The sequence below is a fragment of the Camelina sativa genome, chromosome 4, assembly GCF_030686135.1.
Source record: "Camelina sativa cultivar CO46 ecotype springtype chromosome 4, ASM3068613v1".
NCBI lineage: Eukaryota > Viridiplantae > Streptophyta > Magnoliopsida > Brassicales > Brassicaceae > Camelina > Camelina sativa.
In genome coordinates, this window is record NC_141883.1 from 27,295,387 (window position 1) to 27,315,888 (window position 20,502).

Genomic DNA, 20,502 nt, shown 5'->3' on the forward strand with positions numbered 1-20,502 from the left:
TTACTCCTCTAGCTCTCCATTTGGAAGAAATGAAAAAAAGAAAGAAGAATTGATGTGTTGAGAAATTGGTGATTTGGGAATCTTCCAAGGGATATGCTATATTGCCCATTAGCTACCCTTTTCACTTCAGCTCCAATCGCACTCCATGGATTATCATATCATATTGACATAAATCAATTTATGTTACTTTTCTTGCTTACTTTATGATGAAAACAATTTCATTGATCATCTTTTATGATGAAAATAACATTAATAAACACCCACGAAATTAAACAAAAAATAATACCTATATGACATTTACGGCTCCTATGGATCATACGTATGCGATGACTTGACGTACGTACTTTTCCACTCGTAAATGCTTTGAAAACATCAAGTAACTACACTTTCCGGCATGCAATATACATTTTGTTACACATATATACCTAATTAGAATACACAAAATTGCATAAGTTATCAAACGTGAGAGGATCAACGTATCAACTACTTTGGTGATGAACTGATGATCAACCTATATTGTTAATTTGTTATGTTAGATTCACGTACGTTAGTAAGCTCTCAATGGATGTGTCTATGTTATATTGTTTGTTACTTTCTCCGAAGAAGAAGTGCATGTAAAGCGAAAATTCAAAACGTTATATCTTTTCTTTATTTGATGTATGACTTTCATAACATTCAAGAATTTAAAAAAAAAAAATCTGAATCGTTATGAAAAGAAGCAAATCAATGAAAGTCGGAGCCAACGCTAAAGACACAACTTTTGGTTTCAAGACTTTTAAGTAATGTGAAATAATGATAAAGACTTCACTTTTTATATTTGTGAAATCTTGTTGAGAATCTTCCATTGGATATGCCATATTGCCATTGGCTACGTTTTTCTTCGTTGTTGCTCCATTCGCACATCCATATATATTTTCCAAATTTGAATTTACACTTTCCATGTATTTCAATTGCACTTGCCTATATCAAAAATTTTACTTTACACTATCTGAAAATAAAAGAGTATATATATTCTGATTGGTTCAAGTTTTTATTAATTTTATAAGAAAAACTTGGTGTTATTGATTATAAATTTTGTAAAAGATTATATTTGATTAATGTTTTTTTTTGTAAAATACAAAAAAAATTGTCATATGGTTGGATATTACATTAAAACCCCAAAATAATAGTTTTTTTCTAGAGTCATTCACTATAGAAAATCTTAAGTGTAATTTAAGAAACTAGAAGAGATGTTAATAAGAAGATGGATTCAGATCACACTAGACAACAAATGATTGTCATATGTCAAGTGATGAAACTTGAACAAATCTAATAACTCATAGATAGAAACATACTCAGAACGAGGATCATATCCAGAGAGAAATCTATGAACTGAACCTTCTAGCTCTAGACAACTCTCTCCTGCGACCTTCTTCATCTTAGTTTCCTTCATTACCTTCCTAACTTCAGCTGCTTCATCCCACATCCCCGCTTCCGCAAACCTATTCGCCACAATCACCAAATTCCCACTCCTCTTTGGCTCTAACTCAATCAATCTCTTTTTTACTTTCTCTCCAATCCCTTTATCATCATCATCATGATGGATAGTACACGCAGATAGTAGAGTTCTCCAAACAACCGCATCAGGCTCAAAAGGCATTTTCTTTATAAAGTCATACGCCTCGTTTAGTCTACCTGCACGTCCCAATATATCAACCATTGCACCATAATGAATCATCATTGGTTTGATCTTGTGTGTTTTCTCCATTTCGTGGAAGTATCTGTACCCGTCCTCCACCAATCCCGTGTGGCTACAAGCGCATAAAACACCGAGAAATGTCACGTAGTTTGGTCTCACAGACGATTCTTTCATCATCTTCGAGAAAAGTTGAAGTGCTTCTCCTGCAAATCCGTATTGTGCTAACCCTACAATCATGGCGCTCCAAGTCCAAACATTTTTATCAGCCATTCTTTCGAAAACTAACCTAGCATACTCTAAACCACCAGACTTTGCATACATATCAACAAGTGCAGTACCAAGTCTACAGTTCAACTCTAACTCTCGTACCATCACCTGTGAATGTATCAATTTTCCCAAGCTCAAGTTACCAACACACGCAGAGAGCAAAACCACCATTGTCGTCTCATCCGGATAAAACCGCAAACCAATCATCTCTAGAAAACACTCAATCGCTGAATTGAACTTACCATTCTCAACGAGAGCAGTCATGATCGAGTTCCAAGAAACCAAATTTCTCTCAGTCATTTCGTCGAACACCTTCCTGGCACTAGAAGTTTTCTTACAAGTACCATAGAGATGAATAAGATTGTTCCCAACATAGACATCAGAATCAAACCCATGTTTAAAAACCTCAACTTGGATCTGTCTCCCTGCAGTGAGACCTAAAAACGAAGCGCAAGCCTTGAGAAGAAAAGGAAAAGTGAGCTTATTAGGTTTGATCCTTCGTCTCTTCATCTCAGAGTAAACCCAAATCGATTCTACAGGAGAGTCGCTCGATGAATAGCCTCTGCTGAGCATATTCCAAGTGGAAGGAGTCGAATCTGAAGAGTGAAGCAGAAGGGTTCGCGCAAAAGTAAGGTCCTTGGCGTGAGATAGTGAAGATACACGTACAAGCTCGCTGATGATAAAGCTGTCATTTTGGAGAGCGGAGACATGGATTTGGCCATGGATCTGTAAAAGATGTTTGATTGAGGAACAAAGCTTGAGTAAGATAAGGCATTGGTGTTTCTTTGATTTGAAACTTGACTCTGAACTACGAATCATTCTACTTCCTTGTGATAATGTCAAATTATGCCATTGGAGCTCCGAGTCTTGAGTGATCCAATAGCATAAAGTTTCAATTTTTCAAATCAGTGTTTTATTTATAGCTTTGGAGTTTGGTTTAACAGAACCGAAGTAAAATCTAACGTTCATTCGGTTCGGTTAAATGTGAAATTGATATTACCTGAACCAAAAAATATAATCTTTCATGTCACAAGTTAAGTAGAGAGAATTACATGAATTTACAAGGTCAACAAAATATATAAAATTACACTTTTTTTTCCTCTCTGATTCGGTGATGGTGTCGTAGGTTCTGGTTGGGAGGATCAATCTCTCTGATTCGAGTGCTGTTTCAATTTCAAGCTCTGATCAAGAAAACTTCCTCCATTAATGTTCTTCTTATCTCTGAGAACCAAAACCATTTAATGATTTTATACACATACTGGTTGTGGGAAGTTCCAATCATGTGATGTGAGCTGCAGGTTATACAGAACATGATTACGACTCTAAGTGGCATGATCATGTTTCAAGGAAACAAAGGCTTTTGTTTATATATACTTACCAAAGCAGAGTAGGGAGAGGTGGTTAATTATTATTCTGAATCTTCTTCACTTTCTTCTTCACTTTCTTCTTCAGACTCGAACCTAAGGAAACGAGCTGAGTTTCTGAGGGTAAATGATTTGTTTAGCCTCGGAATCTTTGTTCTCTTTTGTTTCGTTGTAAAACCTTTCGCTACAAGTGTATCGAACAAATCTCCCATTTCCATTTTCTTTCTCAAACCATCGTGTTCGTCCATGAACCTTCAAAAGAACCACAACATAACGTGTGTGGAATATATCAGATTCTAAAACTATAGTTAAATGGCAATGTAAAAGCGTGTTTCCCTGACAACGTTCATTTGTTTTGATCCATTGGGAGGAAATAACGAATGAATATTTCTTCAGATGACATCAAAGATGCAGAAGTTTTTAAATTACCTTTCACGTATTGCTTTGAAGGCGTCTTTAGTTGCATAAGGAAGACCAGTTTTTGGATCTCGGTACCTGTATCATCACCAATACACAACAGTTAAAAACTCGTTTTAGAATTGCAGAGAAAAGACAATCAGGTTGCTTGTGTAGAACATCATTTTTTTAATAGGTGTATAACAAAAACAAACTGATAACTTCTTTTTAGTAGACCTACAATGGATCTTGTTCTTCTAATGACAAAATAGATGAATAGAAAACCTCTTACTTGGCAGGCAATCCGGTTATCACACATACAGCTTTTTCTGGATCTGGAAAGAGAAAAAAAAAACCAATATACAGACAGAGATCAGTATAGAACTATAGATCAATATGAACATATTTATGTTCATCTCCAAACACAACTCAGAACAAAATTACTTACAGGGAACAGACTTCGTTGACAACTCTGAATTGAACGACGCACCATTACTGAATTCTAAATAGTTGCATCCTGCATGTAAAGTTAGAAGTTAAACAATACAGATGTTAGTCTGGAAATATCCGTTTAGATTGGAAAACTTATTTTGCTGGGAGAGCTTACCATCTTTTGAAATATACCGAATCTGAGGACCCTTGTAGACTGCTTTATGCACAATCGCTTTCTTTTTCACTTCTTCTTCCCTTGCCAAGACACGTTCTAAATTCCTCAAATTCATGATTTCTGCAAAACACCTGACGTTAGCAATTTGAGTTTCTGACAGAAAAAAAAACTGATGCAGCATCAAAAATCCAAACCTGTTTGAGCAGCTTCAAGCAGCATTTCTTCTTGTGTCATCCGTTTTTCCTCCCCTACTTTTTTCCTTTGTATTGGCTGAACAATCACAAGAACGAAGTCAACATGGCAAGACTAAAACAAACTATGAAAATGCAGCCATTAGCTAATGAGGATGAGTTCTGTGGAAACCTTTGTTGTCGCCTGTATAGCAGCACGCAACGCATCTCTTTCTGCTTGCCGCACAACTACTGAAGTCCGGGTAGATTTCCTAATGAACTTCTCACCTTCCATATCTTCTTGTGCTTCATTCTCTTCTTTTTCGTCTTGTTCCTTATGTCCCACTTCTTCACCTAGCTTCTCATCTGCAGGAGTATCTTCTAACTTCGAAATTACCTTTGTCTTCTTCTTCTTTTTCTTTGATGCAGGTTTCCCAGGGTAAATCAGCCGCTTCTTTGGCAGATCCCTGCAACAATGTATACAATTGTAACAAAACTAAAAAAAAAAAAACACATAATGAGCTACTGAAAAATGCCAAACGAGACAAACCTCTCTACTTTTTCATTTTCTGCTACTGCTTCAGGCTCGGGCTCCTATTCCCAAACAAAAGCAAAATAAAAGAAGCTTAATAAAAATGGAACTAGAGCAATAGCTTGGTGAAGAATAAGAACTGAATATACAGGCAGCATGTAAAAACTACATCGTCATTGAAGTCGCTGTCAAATTCATCAGCAACTTCACCTTCTGCTTCATATTCATCATCATGTTCTTCCTGCATATAGCAAAGATAGAAGAGAGATATATAAATTGGCAACATACATACAAAAATATATCTGCAATAGTAGTATCTGATTGTTCCATTATGTATTATAACATCTACAATTTATAATAAAACAAACCTCTTTAAGAGCTTCTTGATTCCAAAACTGTTCATCTTCTTCTACTTCGTCATCAAGCAACTTGGTCATCCTTGCAAACAAAGAAAAGTAAGTGAGAATAAAAAGATTCGAAAAACACAATCTCAGGGTAAAACACCATTCATAAAGTAAGAAGCTTTAGAGCTCGAAGTTGTTTCTTACCGTTTACCCCGAGTTGCTCGGGTTGTACGGTCCAAGAACACCACTGGCTCCTCTTTATCGCTTTCCATTGATAACCTCTGCAAGTTCACTCCTTTAACCAAACAACATTAGGGTTTTTACGAAAATTTCGATGAAATCAAAATCTAAAGGAACAAACAAAAACACCTAAAATCTGAGTGAGAACACAGTGATTGATCTACGAAGAGCCCACGAAAGCAAAAGGAGTGAGAAGTGAATTGTTTGATGAGCTTAAAAATCTCACCTTGGGGAGCATTAGGTTGGAGGAGTTTATTTCGACGAGCACGTCCTCGCCGGCGACCACCGCACTGATTCTTTTCACCCTTTTTGATTCACTTTTCCACGTGGCAGTAGTTCGTAAACAGTTATTATTGAACTTGAGATATTATTATTGGGCCTTTATGTAAAGATAATTTTAAAGCCCATTATATATTTTTTTAACTAGGAAAATTACTTGAGTGAAAAAAGTGAAACACTTTTGTCATACATGTCTGATGATGTCTCTTTCGTTATGTCATCTATTTAAGATAAAAAAACATCCTGAACAGTTGTCATGATCGAGGGGAGAGAGTTTTTGATAAGTCTTAAACTCTTTAAGGAGCCGCAATATTGAAGTTGAGATATATCCTCCTCATGCAGGACCACTCTTGCGCAGGTTTGTACACGCTTCTACAACTATATAAAACGAATTTTTGAATTTGTGCTTTTCTTCTACTTTCATTCTCCATAACATTTTTTTTTTTTTTTTTTTGCGTCTTTTAAATTGAGTTACATAGTGTTAATAGACGTCGATTACTTAATAATCTTAGTATGATATTATTTTTAGATTCGTGAGTATAGGCAATTTCGAATAAAAATTTTATGATTTTTTCTTCAACAAAGGTGTAATCAGAGAACCAACGTAACGTACAATAGTTTTCTTTTTTGGATGAAACCAAAATCAAAGAACCAACGTACGCTCATTTTCTTTTTTTGGGTAAAACCAAGAAACGTTACAATCAGTTCTTGGATTGTACTGCCCGTTGCATTATGTCTTGTAGCAATAATGTGATGTTGGAATGAGAAGAGCCTCCTTCCTCCACAGCCCTGTGAGCTGATTCTCCAAGCTCTTTGACTCTTTTTCTTCTCTCATTAGCATCATTACTATCACCCATCAACTCTTCCACTGCCTTCTTTACCCCTTCTTTATCCACCAACACTCCTATTTTCTCTTCTTCTCCCCATCTCATGACCTCTTCAACCCCGGCACTTACACCTACTTTTAGCACCTGCACAACCAGTTTCTGGTTGCAGAACTGATCTCCAAACAATGGCCATGTGAGCAATGGAACTCCCGAGGTGATTCCCTCTAAAGTTGAGTTCCATCCACAGTGTGTCAAGAATCCTCCAACGGCAGGATGTGGAAGGATAAGCATTTGAGGCGACCATCCTCTTATGAGAAGGCCTCTCTCTTTGGTTCTTTCTTTAAAACCGCTCTCTGAGATCCAGTCAACTAACTCGTTATACCTCTCCCAACCTCTTATGACCCAAATGAATGGTCTTTGGGATTCCTCGAGGCCTAACCCGATCTCTTTGAGCTGAGACAGAGGAAGATTACATATACTTCCAAGACAAACATATAGCACAGACCCTTCTTCTTTAGAATCAAGCCAATTAATACACTCTTCTTGATCAATGGCCGCCTTGTTTCCCCTCTCGGCTTTGTCTTCTCCTACCTTGTTGCACAAGGAAACCGGTCCGATGCTCCATACCTTACTCGCTTTAACTTTCTTGTAGTCTCTAACATAAGCTGGCTCAAGCTCTTCAAAGGTGTTAACAATCACACCATACGAAGTGTTATCCGCTTCTGTCATTCCGCCAAGAAAGTCTTTCCAATCTCCAGGAGCTAAGATAGTTGGAAGCTGAGATTTTGTGAACTCAACTTTGTCAGGGAAATTTGGAACGGAGAAGTACTCCTTTTCCGACTCTAACGCTTCCACGAGCTCGTGGTTTTGGTGCATAATATGCATACAAAGAAGATTGAAGCAACACATGCCATGAAAGATGATTTTTGGTATGCCAAGGTTCTTGGCAACTCTGTTTGTATAAGGCAAACACATGTCGGCAATTATGCAGCTTGGCCTAGGTTGAATCTCTTTCAAGAGCTCCTCCACCGGTTCCCCCAGCATATTAATTGCTAGAAAGAAGTTTAATGACGCCCCCAACGAATCGAGCAAGTCCAAATTCTCATGTCCTTCCCATAAACCCGATTCTTGAGATGGAAACTTTATCTGCACAAGATTGATGGGCAAGCCGGACTGGATGGCCCGGCTGAGAACGTTCTTGAACCGGGCTGCGTTGTGAGGCGTCGTGACAATGGTTATAGTCACCCCTCGCTGAGCCAAGAGCCTTGCAATATCCACCATGGGGATCATGTGACCTTGAGCCATGAAAGGGAAGAGAACAAAGTGAAGAGAAGGAAATTGGTGGCTAGTTTCGGATGCCATGAGGAACTCTCTTAATTATGTTCTTTTTGGTTTTTGTTTTGCTTTGATTCTGATTTTGTGTGTTTCTCTGTGCAACACATATATATTTATATTCATCGACTCATGAAAAGGATAAATAGCCATGAAAACAAACCCATAATTAAAATGTGATGTAAGAAAGAACAAAAAGCAAATTGGCTTATTCGTTACAGTTACAGAACACCGAGTGGTTCACAATACGAAGTAAAATATGATAATATATCGTGTCGGGAGCTCAAGTGTTCTTTCGTATTCATAATTTCATATAAGCCCCAAAAAGTAAGAGAAAATATCTTTGAGAACTACGTCGAAATTATAGTGAAGATTTCACAGCCGCAGAAAAAAAAAAACAAATATTGGGTGGAAGAATTTAGAAACAAACAAACTCGAACTATCGGGATCTCCTGCTTTTTATAGCATTGGACAACAAACCTCAAAGCATCAAAAAGGCCCCATCATAACCTAAAGGAACAAAAAAAGACCAAAATTTAAGTGAGAACACAGTGATCTAAGAAGTGCCCACGAAGGCAAGAGTGAGAAGTAACTTGTTTAATGAGCTTAAAAGTCTCACCTTGTGGAGAATTAGGTTGGAGGATTTTATTTCGACGAGCACGTCCTCGCCGGCGACCACCGCACTGATCCTTTTCACCCTTTCGATTCACGTTTCCACGTGGCAGTAAAGAGTTATCGAACTTGAGATGTTATTGGGAAGTCAGATAATTTTAAAGCCCATATTATATTTGTAACTAGAAAATTACAATATACGTAACATCTTCTGTATCTATATTTTTTGAGACATTTATGAAATAAATCCTCAAGTTCAAAACTATTTACAATCATACCATTAGTATTAAATATTTTTAATTTTAATTTATAAATATGATTTGATTATATTTCTCTTCCTTATAAAGGCCCAAGTCCATTAGCATCAAATTAATACTTTTAAAAATAACAAAAGATTTATCATATTTTATGTTTTTTGGATTGACAATTCCTATGTTATAAGCTTTCCAACTTTTTAAACAATCTCCCTAATCGCAACTTTCCTAAACAATATTGGAATCACTACCTAACCATTATCATTAAAGGCTCTTATATACTTTTAAGTTAACAAAACTCACTTAAAGTAAGACTATGTAAAGTAATGTACGCCAACGTAGAGACATTTAGATGATTCATTTGATCTACCAAATCCTATAGTGTATAATTTCATATTTTAAATGCATTTACTAAATTAAAAATAAAAATGTAACATGTAAATGTAAAAATTACTTGTGGGTTAATAAATTAATTTAAGTAAATACTAAATTAAATGCTTATGCCAAAAGAATTGTTTTAAAATAATTTTAGTTTTGAATATCACGGTTATATAGCAGGACAGATTTGGGTTGATATATATATATATATATATATATATATATATAAATTAAAATACTATTAATTTGGTGTTTATCTTATTATTATTTTATTAACATCATCAATATTAGAATATTAAAAAATTTAATTAAATTATGCTTATGTAAACAAAAATGTCATGCAATAAATCACAAATTAAATCCTAAAATTAACAATCTAAATACAATTATACGATTTCAAACACTAAATAAAATCAACAAATAATTATAACTTCAAATTTAAAAGTTTTCGGTCAAGAAAATATCGATATACCGCGGGTGAAAATTTAGTATAAGTGAAAGTGAACATTAAAGGGTCTGACCAAACATGTAACATTTTTGTTGTCCTCATACATATATTACAAGTCTCTTTATCTTTTAGTTTTGCATTATAGTATCATCTTTAAGAATTAAGGTATAAACATCATGAACAGTTGTCATGATCGATGAGAAAGAGTTGTTGATACGTCTTCAACAAGAGTGAACAAAAACAAACGTGTTGATATGTCTAAACTCTTGAGGAGCCGCTAGAAGCAAAGTTGCGATCCTCCTCATGCAGGACCACTTGAGAAGGTTTCTACACTCTTCTACAACTAAAAAGAATATTAGAACTTGTGTTTTTCTTCTACTTCATTGTACATTAGTTTTTTTTTTTTTTTTTTTTTTGTCTTTTATAATTGGGACGTTACAAATATACTTACTAACTTACATATTAATAGACGTCGGTTACTTAATCTTAATATGTACTAACTTATTAGAAGAACAGGCTGTGAGTAACTGAGTATGATGATCATATTATAATTAGATTTGAGAGAGTATATAAAATTTTAAATAGAAAAAATATTACGAATTTTTCTTCAACAAGAACTGACGTTACAATCATTTTCTTTTTTGGATAAAACCAAGAAACGTTACAATCAATTCTTGGATTATGCCTGCAGTTGAATTATGTCTTGAAGCAATAATGTGATGTTGGAATGAGAAGAGCCTCCTTCCTCCACCGCCTTGTGAGCTAATTCTCCAAGCTCTTTGACTCTTTTTCTTTTCTCTTTTGCATTACTACTATCACCCATTAGTTCTTCACTTCTTCCACTGCCTTCTTCACTCCTTCTTTATCCACCAACACTCCTATTTTCTCTTCTTCTCCACATCTCATGACATCTTCAACCCCGGCTCTCACACCGACATTTAGTACCTGCACCGCCAGCTTCTCGTTGCAGAACTGGTCTCCAAAAAGTGGCCAAGTGAGCAATGGAACGCCTGAAGTGATTCCTTCAAGAGTCGAGTTCCATCCACAATGTGTCAAGAAGGCTCCAACAGCAGGGTGTGAAAGGATAAGCATTTGAGGTGACCATCCTCTTATGAGAAGGCCTCTCTCTTTGGTTCTTTCTTTAAAACCGCTCTCCGAGATCCAGTCAACTAACTCGTTATACTTCTCCCAACCTCTTATGACCCAAATGAATGGTCTTTGGGATTCCTCGAGGCCTAACCCGATCTCTTTGAGCTGAGAGAGAGGAAGATTGCATATACTTCCAAGGCAAACATATAGCACAGACCCTTCTTCTTTAGAATCAAGCCATTTAATACACTCTTCTTGATCAATGGCTGCCTTGTTTCCCCTCTCGGCTTTGTCTTCTCCTACCTTGTTGCACAAGGAAACCGGTCCAATGCTCCATACCTTACTCGCTTTAACTTTCTTGTAGTCTCTAACATAAGCTGGCTCAAGCTCTTCAAAGGTGTTAACAATCACACCATACGAAGTGTTATCCGCTTCTGTCATTTCGTCAACGAACTCTTTCCAAACTCCAACAGGTAAGAGCATTGGCAGCTGAGCTTTTGTGAATTCAGCTCTGTCAGGGAAATTTGGAACGGAGAAGTACTCCTTTTCAGACTCTATCGCTTCCAAGAGGTCGTGGTTTTGGTGCATAATATGCATACAAAGAAGATTGAAGCAACACATGCCATGAAAGATGATTTTTGGTATACCAAGGTTCTTGGCAACTCTGTTTGTATAAGGCAAACACATGTCGGCGATTATGCAGCTTGGCCTAGGTTGAAACTCTTTCAAGAGCTTCTCCACGGGTTCCCCCAGCATATTAATTGCTTGAAAGAAGGTTAATGACTCCCTCAACGAATCGAGCAAGTCCAAATTCTCATGTCCTTCCGATAAACCCGATTATTGAGATGGAAACTTTATCTGCACAAAATTGATGGGCAAGCCGGACTGGATGGCCCGACTGAGAACGTTCTTGAACCGGGCTGCGTTTTGAGGCGTTGTGACAATGGTTATAGTGACCCCTCGCTGAGCCAAGAGCCTTGCAATATCGACCATGGGGATCATGTGACCTTGGGCCATGAAAGGGAAGAGAACAAAGTGAAGAGAAGGAAACTGGTGGCTAGTTTCGGATGCCATGAGGAACTCTCTTAATTATGTTCTTTTTGGTTTTTGTTTTGCTTTGATTCTGATTTTGTGTATGTGTGTTTCTCTGTGCAATACATATAAATTGGATAAATAGCCTTGGAAGTTAAGGAGATAATTAAAATGTGATGTAAGAAAGAGCAAAAAGCAAATTTGGCTTATTCGTTACAGTTACAGAACACAAGTGGTTCACAATACTAAGTAAATATATCGTGTCGGGCATTCAAGTGTTCTTTCGCATTCATAATTTTCATATAAGCCCAAAAAAGTAAGAGAAAATATATTTGAGAACTACGTCGAAATTATTGTGAAGATTTCACAGCCGCAAAAAAAAACAAATATATCAAATATTGGATGAAAGAATTTAGAAGAAAAACAAACTCGAACTCTCGGGATCTCCTCCTTTTTATAAAATTTGGACAACAAACCTCAAAGCATCCAAAAGGCCCCATCATAACCTTGATGAATATGTCTTCAAAATAAAAATAAACTAAAGTGTTTGATTTATAGTATTTGTTTTCTTACTCCAGATTTGATGATTGATCTTCAAATTATTGTGAAGATTTTCTTATGTCAAAATATTTTGATTGTTGAAACTTCAGATTGGTAACAGAACAAATCCAACGGATAAATTATAAGTAGTGAATGTTAGTAGATTTGAAAATCATCTTAGATTTGAACTTTTATGTGATTGATTGATTCGTAAAATCACACAAGTGGAATTAGAAAAGTCAAACAAAACGGATTTAAAAAGTGGAATTAAAAATTTTAATGAATATTTTTAAGGAGGAGATTTAAGATATACGGCTGCTAGAGTTTATGTTATTTTTAATACTAAAATCTTCAAAAAATTTAAAAAAAATATCAACCAGTTGAAGTATCAGAGCTTTTTAAACCTCCCTCCTTATTAAAATTCATCAAAAAAAAAAAAAAAAAAAAAAAAAAAAAAACTAAAAACAGTGAGAGGTTCATAAAAAAATTTGAAATTTCATGAACCAATTGCAGTTTTAAAATTTAACATTTCAAGCAAATCTAGACCGCATACAACGGAAATCATATAGATAACTATCATAATATTACTAAACAATGATGTAATCAGTTCTTGGATTTTATCAGCTGCATTATGTCTTGTAAGAAGACAGTAATGTTAGAATGAGAAGAGCCTCCTTCCTCCACAGCCTTGTGAGCTAATTCTCCAAGTTCTTTGGCTCTTCTTCTTCTCTCTTTTGCTTCATCACTCTCACCCATTAATTCTTCAACTGCCTTCTTCACTCCTTCTTTATCCACCAGCACTCCTATCTCCTCCTCTTCTCCCCATTTCATAGGCTCCTCAACACCAACTTTGACTCCGGATTTTAGTACCTCCACAACCAATTTCTCGTTGCCGAATTGATCTGCAAATAGTGGCCATGTAAGCAGTGGTAGACCAGCGGTTATCCCCTCTAGAGTTGAGTTCCATCCGCAGTGTGTTAAGAATCCTCCAATGGAAGGATGTGAAAGGATAAGCATTTGTGGAGACCATCCTTTTATGAGAATGCTTCTATCTTTGATTCTTTCTTCAAAACCGCTCTGTGTAATCCACTCAGCTAACTCATTATACTTCTTCCAGCTTCTAATGACCCAAATGAAACGTCTTTGGGATTCCTCGAGGCCTAGCCCGAGCTCCTTGAGCTGATCCAGAGGAAGATTGCAGATACTCCCTAGAGAAACATAGAGCACCGAACCTTCTTCTTGAGAATCAAGCCATTTAAGACACTCATCTTGATCAATGGTCGCCTTGTTTCCCCTCTCAGCTTTGTCTGTTCCTGCCTTGTTGCACAAGGAAACGGGTCCAATGGACCATACTTTTCCGGCCCTTGCCTCTTTGTAGTCTTTGACATAAGCAGGCTCCAATTCCTGAAATGTGTTGACGATCACACCATATGATTTGTTATCAGCCTCTACCAAATCGTCTATGAAAACTTTCCACTCTCCATCAGCATCAGTTTCGACATGAACTTGAGGTTCCCTAAATTTGATCCTGTCAGGGAAATAAGGGATGAGGAAATACTCTTTGTCCGACTTTATAGTGTTGAAGATCTCACGGTTTCTGCGTAGAAGTAGCATACACAGAAGATAAAAGCATGACATGCCATGAAAAACGATCTTTGGTATGTTGAACTTGTTGGCGATTTTGCTTGTATAAGGCAAACACATATCAGAAATCAGACAGTTTGGTCTAGGTGTCATCTCTTCCATGAGCTTCATGACCGGTTCTTCAAGCGTGTTAACCGCTTTAAAGAAATGTATACTTGAATCCATTGATTCAAGCAAATCCAAATTTTCCTGTCCTTCTGGCAAACCAGCTTCTTGATATGGAAACTTGACATGCACTATGTTGATGGGCAAGCCAGACTCGATGGAACGGCTTAGGACATTCTTGAACCTTGCTGCATTGTGAGGCGTTGTGACAATGGTTATGGCTGCACCGCGCTGAGCCAAAAGCCTTGCGATATCAACCATGGGAATCATATGGCCTTGAGCCATGAAGGGGAAGAGAACAAAGTGAAGTGAAGAATGTGAGTGGTGACTATCTTCAGAAGCCATGTCTGCTCCAGATTTTTATTTCGTTTGGAATATGAGTGTGTGTATGTGAGCATATAAATATATAGATGCAAGAAAATCGTGAATATATAGAACAAGAAAAAACAATTAACCATATTTAATAGATGACGTAATTAGTATGACACTAAAGAAGGAAGATAATCTCCTGAAGAAAAAAGAAAATGATACACAGATAGAAATATATATAAAAAATATAATAGTTTTGACACTAAAGAAGGAAGATAATCTCTTAAAGAAAAAAGAAAATGATATACAGATAGAAATATATATATATATATATATATATAATTATTTATAAAAGGAACCTATTCTTTGGTTTTTTTGTTCCTTTCTCTTTATTTTAACCTATGAAAATCTGACACGTCAGAACCTATTCATTCACATTCTAAAAAAATAAGGAAATAAAATCTGTATACATTATTATAAAATAAAAAACTCAACCGCTCTTTTATAAACTTAACCCGATATATAATTTCATTCTAATTATAAAATCTAAATCCTAATTAATCTCATTTGTAAACTCAAACTGACATATAATTTCATTATAACTGTAAAATCTAAATCTTAATCATCTCATTTGTAAATCCAAACCACATATAATTTCGTTCTAATTGTAAAATCTAAACCATAACCATCTCTTTTGTAAACCCAACCGACATATAATTTTGTTTTAATTGTAAAATTTAAACCTTAATTACTTCAATTGTAAATTCAAATTGATATCTAATTTCATTTTAATTATAAAATCTAAATCTTAGCCATTTTATTTGTAAACTCAAACTGACATATACTTTTGTTTTAATTGTAAAATCTAAACCCTAATCATCTTATTTGTAAATCCAAACCAGACACATAATTTTGTTCTAATTGTAAAATCTAAAAAGCAAATATTTAACTTTCCTTAATTAAAAGTATACTAAAATTGTATCCATAATTTGTTTGTTTTTTTAATTTAATTTTGATTTATTTTTTAAATGAAATAAATAATGTATAGAAGATTCTGATTGGTTAAGAAAGAGGAAGTGAACAACAAGGTTCACCCTTAGGGTAAATCTAAGTATTTTTCAATATATAATATAAAATCATTTATAAATAGAATACCATCTACAGCATTTTTGTTAATTTACCAAAATCAAATAAAGAAATCTACACGTACCAAGCAAAAAGAGTTTTGTATACTGTTTTAATTTTTTAATCATCAATTCATCATCATGAGATGATAGGTCAAAAATTAAAAACAATTTCTTCTTAATTTAAACCCTCTAAAAACGTTAATTTGTATTTATAAAAATATTCAAACAGATTGTACTTGACGTATGTCTTGTAAAAACAATGTGATGTTAGAATGAGAGGAACCTCCTTCTTCTACAGCCTTGTGAGCTAATCCTCCAAGCTCTTTGACTCTTTTTGTTCTCTCTTTTGCATCATCACTCTCGCCCATCAAGTCTTCAACTGCCTTCTTCACTCCTTCTTTATCCACTAACACACCTATTTTCTCTTCTTCTCCCCATTTCATGACTTCTTCAACCCCAACACTTACACCAGCTTTTAGTACTTGCACTACCAGTGTTTGGTTGCAGAATTGGTCTCCAAACAGCGGCCATGTAAGCAGTGGAATGCCCAAATTGATTCCTTCGAGAGTCGAGTTCCATCCACAGTGTGTTAAGAATCCCCCGACGGAAGGATGAGAAAGGATAAGGACTTGAGGTGCCCATCCTCTAATGAGAAGTCCTCTCTCTCTGATTCTTTCTTCAAAAAGGCTCTCCACCATCCACTCAGATAGTTCATTATACTTTTCCCAACCTCTTATGACCCAAATGAAAGGTCTTTGGGATTCCTCAAGACCGAGACCTAGCTCCTTGAGCTGAACCAGAGGAAGATTGCAGATACTTCCTAGGCAAACATAGAGCACCGAACCCTCTTCTTTAGAATCAAGCCATTTAAGACACTCATCTTGATCAATTGTCGCCTTATTTCCCCTCTCAGCTTTGTCTACTCCTGCCTTGTTGCACAAGGAAACGGGTCCAATCGACCATACGTTTCCGGCCCTTGCGTCTTTGTAGTCTTTGATATAAGCAGGCTCCAACTCTTCAAATGTGTTGATTATCACACCATAGGATGTATCTTCTGCTTCTACCGTTTCATCCAAGAACTCTTTCCAATCTCCACTTGCATTGTTTCCACTGTAACTTGAGGCTTTGTAAATTCAACTCTATCAGGAAAACTAGGAACCCGGAAATACTCTTTATTCGACTTTAAATTAGTCAAGATCTCGAGGTTTCGGCGTAAAACATGCACGCACAAAAGACAGAAGCAGCTTATGCCGTGGAAAACAATCTTTGGTATATTAAACTTCTTGGCGATTTTGCTTGTGTACGGCAGGAGCAAATCAGAAATTATACAGCTAGGTCTAGATTCCATCTCTTCCATGAGCTTCACGACAGGATCTTGGAGAATGTTAACCGCTTTAAAAAAAGTTACCATCAACTCCATGGAATCAAGCGAATCTATATTCTCTTTTCCTTTTGGCAAACCAACTTCTTGATAGGGAAACTTCACATGCACTATGTTGATGGGCAAGCCAGACTCGATGGCACGGCTTAAGACATTCTCAAACCTCCCTGCATTATAACGCGTCGTTACAATAGTTACTGTCGCACCGCGCTGAGCCAAGAGCCTTGCAATATCAATCATAGGAATCATGTGGCCTTGAGCCATGAATGGGAAAAGAACAAAGTGAAGAGGAGGATAAACTTGGTGGGTTTTCTCGGAAGCCATATCGTACCGACTCAATAGGAACTCTCAAATTTTTTTTATGTCTTGGATTGTTTGCGAGTGTGATCGTGAGATTATATAATACGGGTACGAAGACTTGGGGTCCAAAAAAGGCTGCACCGAAAATGATGCGGTAGATGACGTAATAATAGAGTTGTTGTACATAATCGGCAGAGGTACAACTCGTGACCAATACTTCTGTCGTCCTTTTGTGACCATTATGCGTTTTCAAGTGTCTTTTCTTTACCAAAAAAGCTTACGAAGACACAAAATTAAACGTGGAGTCTTCGTCAACTATACATATGCTAGAAAAGTCTTAAACACACACAAAAATATGACTCTTTCGGACACTATCAAAATCGATTTCTATTTATCATTTTAAAGTTCAATTCAATTCTTATACATAATATACCAACAATTATGATATTTGTTAGAAAACACTAATAATATGTGAAAAATGAAATTAGTAAATTAATTATTTATATATTTTTTTTTTTCATTTCTGTCACCTTTGGAAATTATAAATTAATTTATGATTTCTTGTTTTTCACCTGTTTTGTAAATAAAAGAGTAAAATTTGGTATGTAGTGTATATTTTCTTAAATATTTGACGGATTATCATTACATCAATTATTTATGAGACATACTGTATTTACTTTTTTAAAAAACTTTTTTTTATTTAACTTATATTTATTTTTATTTATTGCATTCCAACTATTAATCAACTAAGACCCGCGACTGGTAAAAAGTAGTACGTTCGAGAAAAATGCTTTGTTTTTCGTTTATGATTATTAGGCGCAGCCTTATATATTTAGATGTCTAAACGAAATTTATACCAACTCTTAGGAAGTTAAAGATGACTTCAGATATATAACTTAGGAAGTAGACAGTAGTACGTGTTTAACTAACGCTCTGATTTAAATTTCTCCAACATGGAAATAAAAGACTGTTTGATGTTTAAATATTTATAAACAAAAAAAAAGTGTCGTATGCTCAATTCTTTGATTGTGCTAGTTGCATTATGTCTTGTAGCAAGAATGTGATGTTAGAATGAGAAGAGCCTCCTTCTTCCGCAGCCTTCTGAGCCAATTCTCCAATTTCTTTGGCTATTCTTCTTCTATCTTTTGCTTCATCACTCTCACCCATTAATTCTTCCACCGCCTTTTTCACTCCTTTATCCACCAACATTCCTATTTTCTCCTCTTCTCCCGGTTTCATAGGCATCTCAACCCCTGCTCTTACACCGGCTTTTAGTACTTGCACGACCAATTTCTCGTTGCAGAATTGGTCAGCAAATAGCGGCCATGTAAGGAGCGGTAAACCAGCGGTTATTCCCTCAAGAGTTGAGTTCCATCCGCAGTGCGTTAAGAACCCTCCAACGGAGTGATGTGATAGGATAAGGACTTGAGGCGACCACCCTTTGATGAGAAGTCCTCTCTCTTTGATTCTTTCTTCAAACCCGCTCTGTGAAATCCACTCAGCTAACTCGTTATTCTTCTCCCAACTTCTTATGACCCAAATGAAAGGTCTTCGGGATTCCTCAAGGCCTAGCCCTAACTCCTTGAGCTGAGCCAAAGGAAGATTGCAGATACTTCCAAGGCAAACATAGAGTACTGAGCCTTCTTCTTTAGAATCAAGCCACTTAATACACTCATCTTGATCAATGGCAGCCTTGTTTCCCCTTTCTGCTTTGTCTGCTCCTACCTTGTTGCACAAGGAAACGGGTCCAATAGACCATACTTTTCCGGCCCTTGCCTCTTTGTAGTCTTTGACATAAGCAGGCTCCAACTCTTCAAATGTGTTGATTACCACGCCATATGATGTGTATTCTACTTTTACCATTTCGTTCATGAACACTTTCCAATCCCCACTTGCATTTGCTTTCACAGGAAGTTGAGGCGTTGTAAATTCAATTCTATCAGGAAAACTAGGAACCAGGAAATACTCTTTTTCCGACTTCACATTCTGCAAGATCTCGAGGTTTTGGCGTAGAACATGCATACACAAAAGACAAAAGCTACCCATGACGTGGAAAACAAGTTTTGGTATATTGAACTTATTGGCAATTTTGCTAGTATAAGGCAAACACCAATCAGAAATTATACAGCTTGGTCTTGGTTTCATCTCTTCCATAAGCTTCATGACCGGCTCTTCGAGCATATTAGCCGCTTTAATGAAAGGTGCCATCATCAACCCCATCGAGTCAAGCGAATCTATATTCTCTTTTCCTTCAGGTACACCAGCTTCTTGATATGGAAACTTCACATGCACTATGTTGATGGGCAAGCCAGACTCGATGGCACGGCTTAGGACATTCTTGAACCTCGCTGTGTTGTGAGGCGTCGTTACAATTGTTATGGTCACACCGCGCTGAGCCAAGAGCCTTGCAATATCAATCATTGGAATCATGTGGCCCGGAGCCATGAAAGGGAAGAGAACAAAGTGAAGAGAAGGATGAAATTGGTGGGGTTTTTCCGAAGCCATACCGGTCCCAACTCAATGTGGAATACTCAAGCTTTGTAGTTTCTTGGATTGTGTGACTTTGTGTGTGTATGTGATCGTGAGATTATATAAGACGGATAAGACTTCACCAACATGATGCCATAGATGACGCTCAACACATCAAGTAGTGGGACAATAATTGAAAAATTGGTCAGCGAAGAGGATATTTCTTGGCCTCGCTCCACTCGCCTAGTGACTCTTCTTTACTGGAAAAGCTTACAAAAATATTTTATTCAGAAATGAGATAAAAGGGGACTTGATCCGGAAGACGCAAAATCAAATTTGGGCTCTCATGAGTCATGAGTTGTTACACATGCTATGCAAGTCTCAAAAGACTAATATATAAAGAAGACATTACGTACCAAAATCGATTTCTGTTTGAAATATCAAAGTTTCATTCACCTCTTATAAAGTGGCACTAAAAGATCCACAACCGCCAAATTGTATTTGACTCTTTCCATGACGACTATATCTACTACGAGACGTGTTAACAAAAGAAGTCTCTATGGGTCAAAATGTCTCATGCACATGTTCTATACAACGTGTGGGTTATAGCCATTATTTTTTACAGCCGTTGTTGATATATCTTCAATTTAAGTGATTATTTTAATATAAGATAGTTATATTAACATGTGTGCATACTAATTAACCATTTCTATTAAGATTGAAAGATTATAAGTCTAAATAATTCCAACAAAAATCGGCAAATTGTATATGTATGTCT

General features: G+C 36.3%; 2 protein-coding genes and 5 pseudogenes across 8 annotated transcripts; all 7 read right to left on the reverse strand.

The window, feature by feature from the left end:
- Window positions 1-1,190: 1,190 nt before the first annotated feature.
- On the reverse strand, window positions 1,191-2,893 carry LOC104782094 (pentatricopeptide repeat-containing protein At2g36730). Its single transcript, XM_010506918.3, has one exon. It carries the CDS (start codon window positions 2,762-2,764, stop codon window positions 1,250-1,252), a length of 1,515 nt encoding a protein of 504 aa, XP_010505220.2. The 5' UTR covers window positions 2,765-2,893; the 3' UTR covers window positions 1,191-1,249.
- Window positions 2,894-2,918: 25 nt separating this feature from the next.
- Window positions 2,919-5,952, reverse strand: LOC104782096 (SWR1 complex subunit 2). Of its 4 annotated transcripts, none has more exons than XM_010506921.3 (13): window positions 5,825-5,952; window positions 5,563-5,653; window positions 5,383-5,452; window positions 5,184-5,255; window positions 5,033-5,076; window positions 4,676-4,949; window positions 4,507-4,582; window positions 4,313-4,432; window positions 4,154-4,222; window positions 3,998-4,040; window positions 3,739-3,804; window positions 3,324-3,561; window positions 2,919-3,166 (listed from the first exon to the last, which is right to left on the reverse strand). In XM_010506921.3, the coding sequence occupies exons 2-12, from the start codon at window positions 5,628-5,630 to the stop codon at window positions 3,354-3,356; spliced, it is 1,110 nt and encodes a 369-aa protein (XP_010505223.1). In that variant the 5' UTR covers window positions 5,631-5,653; window positions 5,825-5,952; the 3' UTR covers window positions 2,919-3,166; window positions 3,324-3,353. The 4 variants fall into 4 exon arrangements, with proteins under 4 accessions (XP_010505223.1, XP_010505221.1, XP_087367738.1 ...); XM_010506919.3 differs by having other exon boundaries at window positions 2,919-3,237; XM_087511612.1 differs by having other exon boundaries at window positions 5,728-5,922.
- Window positions 5,953-6,424: 472 nt separating this feature from the next.
- LOC104782097 (UDP-glycosyltransferase 73C1 pseudogene) lies at window positions 6,425-8,315 on the reverse strand (annotated as a pseudogene). Its single transcript, XR_015597557.1, has one exon. The product of XR_015597557.1 is annotated as a UDP-glycosyltransferase 73C1 pseudogene (transcript).
- Window positions 8,316-10,303: 1,988 nt separating this feature from the next.
- On the reverse strand, window positions 10,304-12,033 carry LOC104782098 (UDP-glycosyltransferase 73C1 pseudogene; annotated as a pseudogene).
- An 863-nt stretch (window positions 12,034-12,896) lies between these two features.
- LOC104784224 (UDP-glycosyltransferase 73C4 pseudogene) lies at window positions 12,897-14,513 on the reverse strand (annotated as a pseudogene). The gene has a single exon (XR_015597558.1). The product of XR_015597558.1 is annotated as a UDP-glycosyltransferase 73C4 pseudogene (transcript).
- Window positions 14,514-15,770: 1,257 nt separating this feature from the next.
- On the reverse strand, window positions 15,771-17,287 carry LOC104784226 (UDP-glycosyltransferase 73C4 pseudogene; annotated as a pseudogene).
- Window positions 17,288-18,124: 837 nt separating this feature from the next.
- Window positions 18,125-19,969, reverse strand: LOC104782099 (UDP-glycosyltransferase 73C3 pseudogene; annotated as a pseudogene). The gene has a single exon (XR_015597224.1). The product of XR_015597224.1 is annotated as a UDP-glycosyltransferase 73C3 pseudogene (transcript).
- Between the last annotated feature and the right edge of the window lie 533 nt (window positions 19,970-20,502).

What these genes read in the sequence shown, in the direction of transcription:
- LOC104782094 (XM_010506918.3), bottom strand. Translation starts at nt 2,764, where the DNA reads ATGATTCGTAGTTCAGAGTCAAGTTTCAAATCAAAGAAACACCAATGC.
- LOC104782096 (XM_010506921.3), bottom strand. Translation starts at nt 5,630, where the DNA reads ATGGAAAGCGATAAAGAGGAGCCAGTGGTGTTCTTGGACCGTACAACC. An exon ending in ACAGCGACTTCAATGACGAT is followed by an intron (nt 5,077 to 5,183) that starts GTAGTTTTTACA and finishes GTTTGGGAATAG; the next exon opens with GAGCCCGAGCCTGAAGCAGT. An exon ending in TTCAAAGCAATACGTGAAAG is followed by an intron (nt 3,562 to 3,738) that starts GTAATTTAAAAA and finishes GTTCTTTTGAAG; the next exon opens with GTTCATGGACGAACACGATG.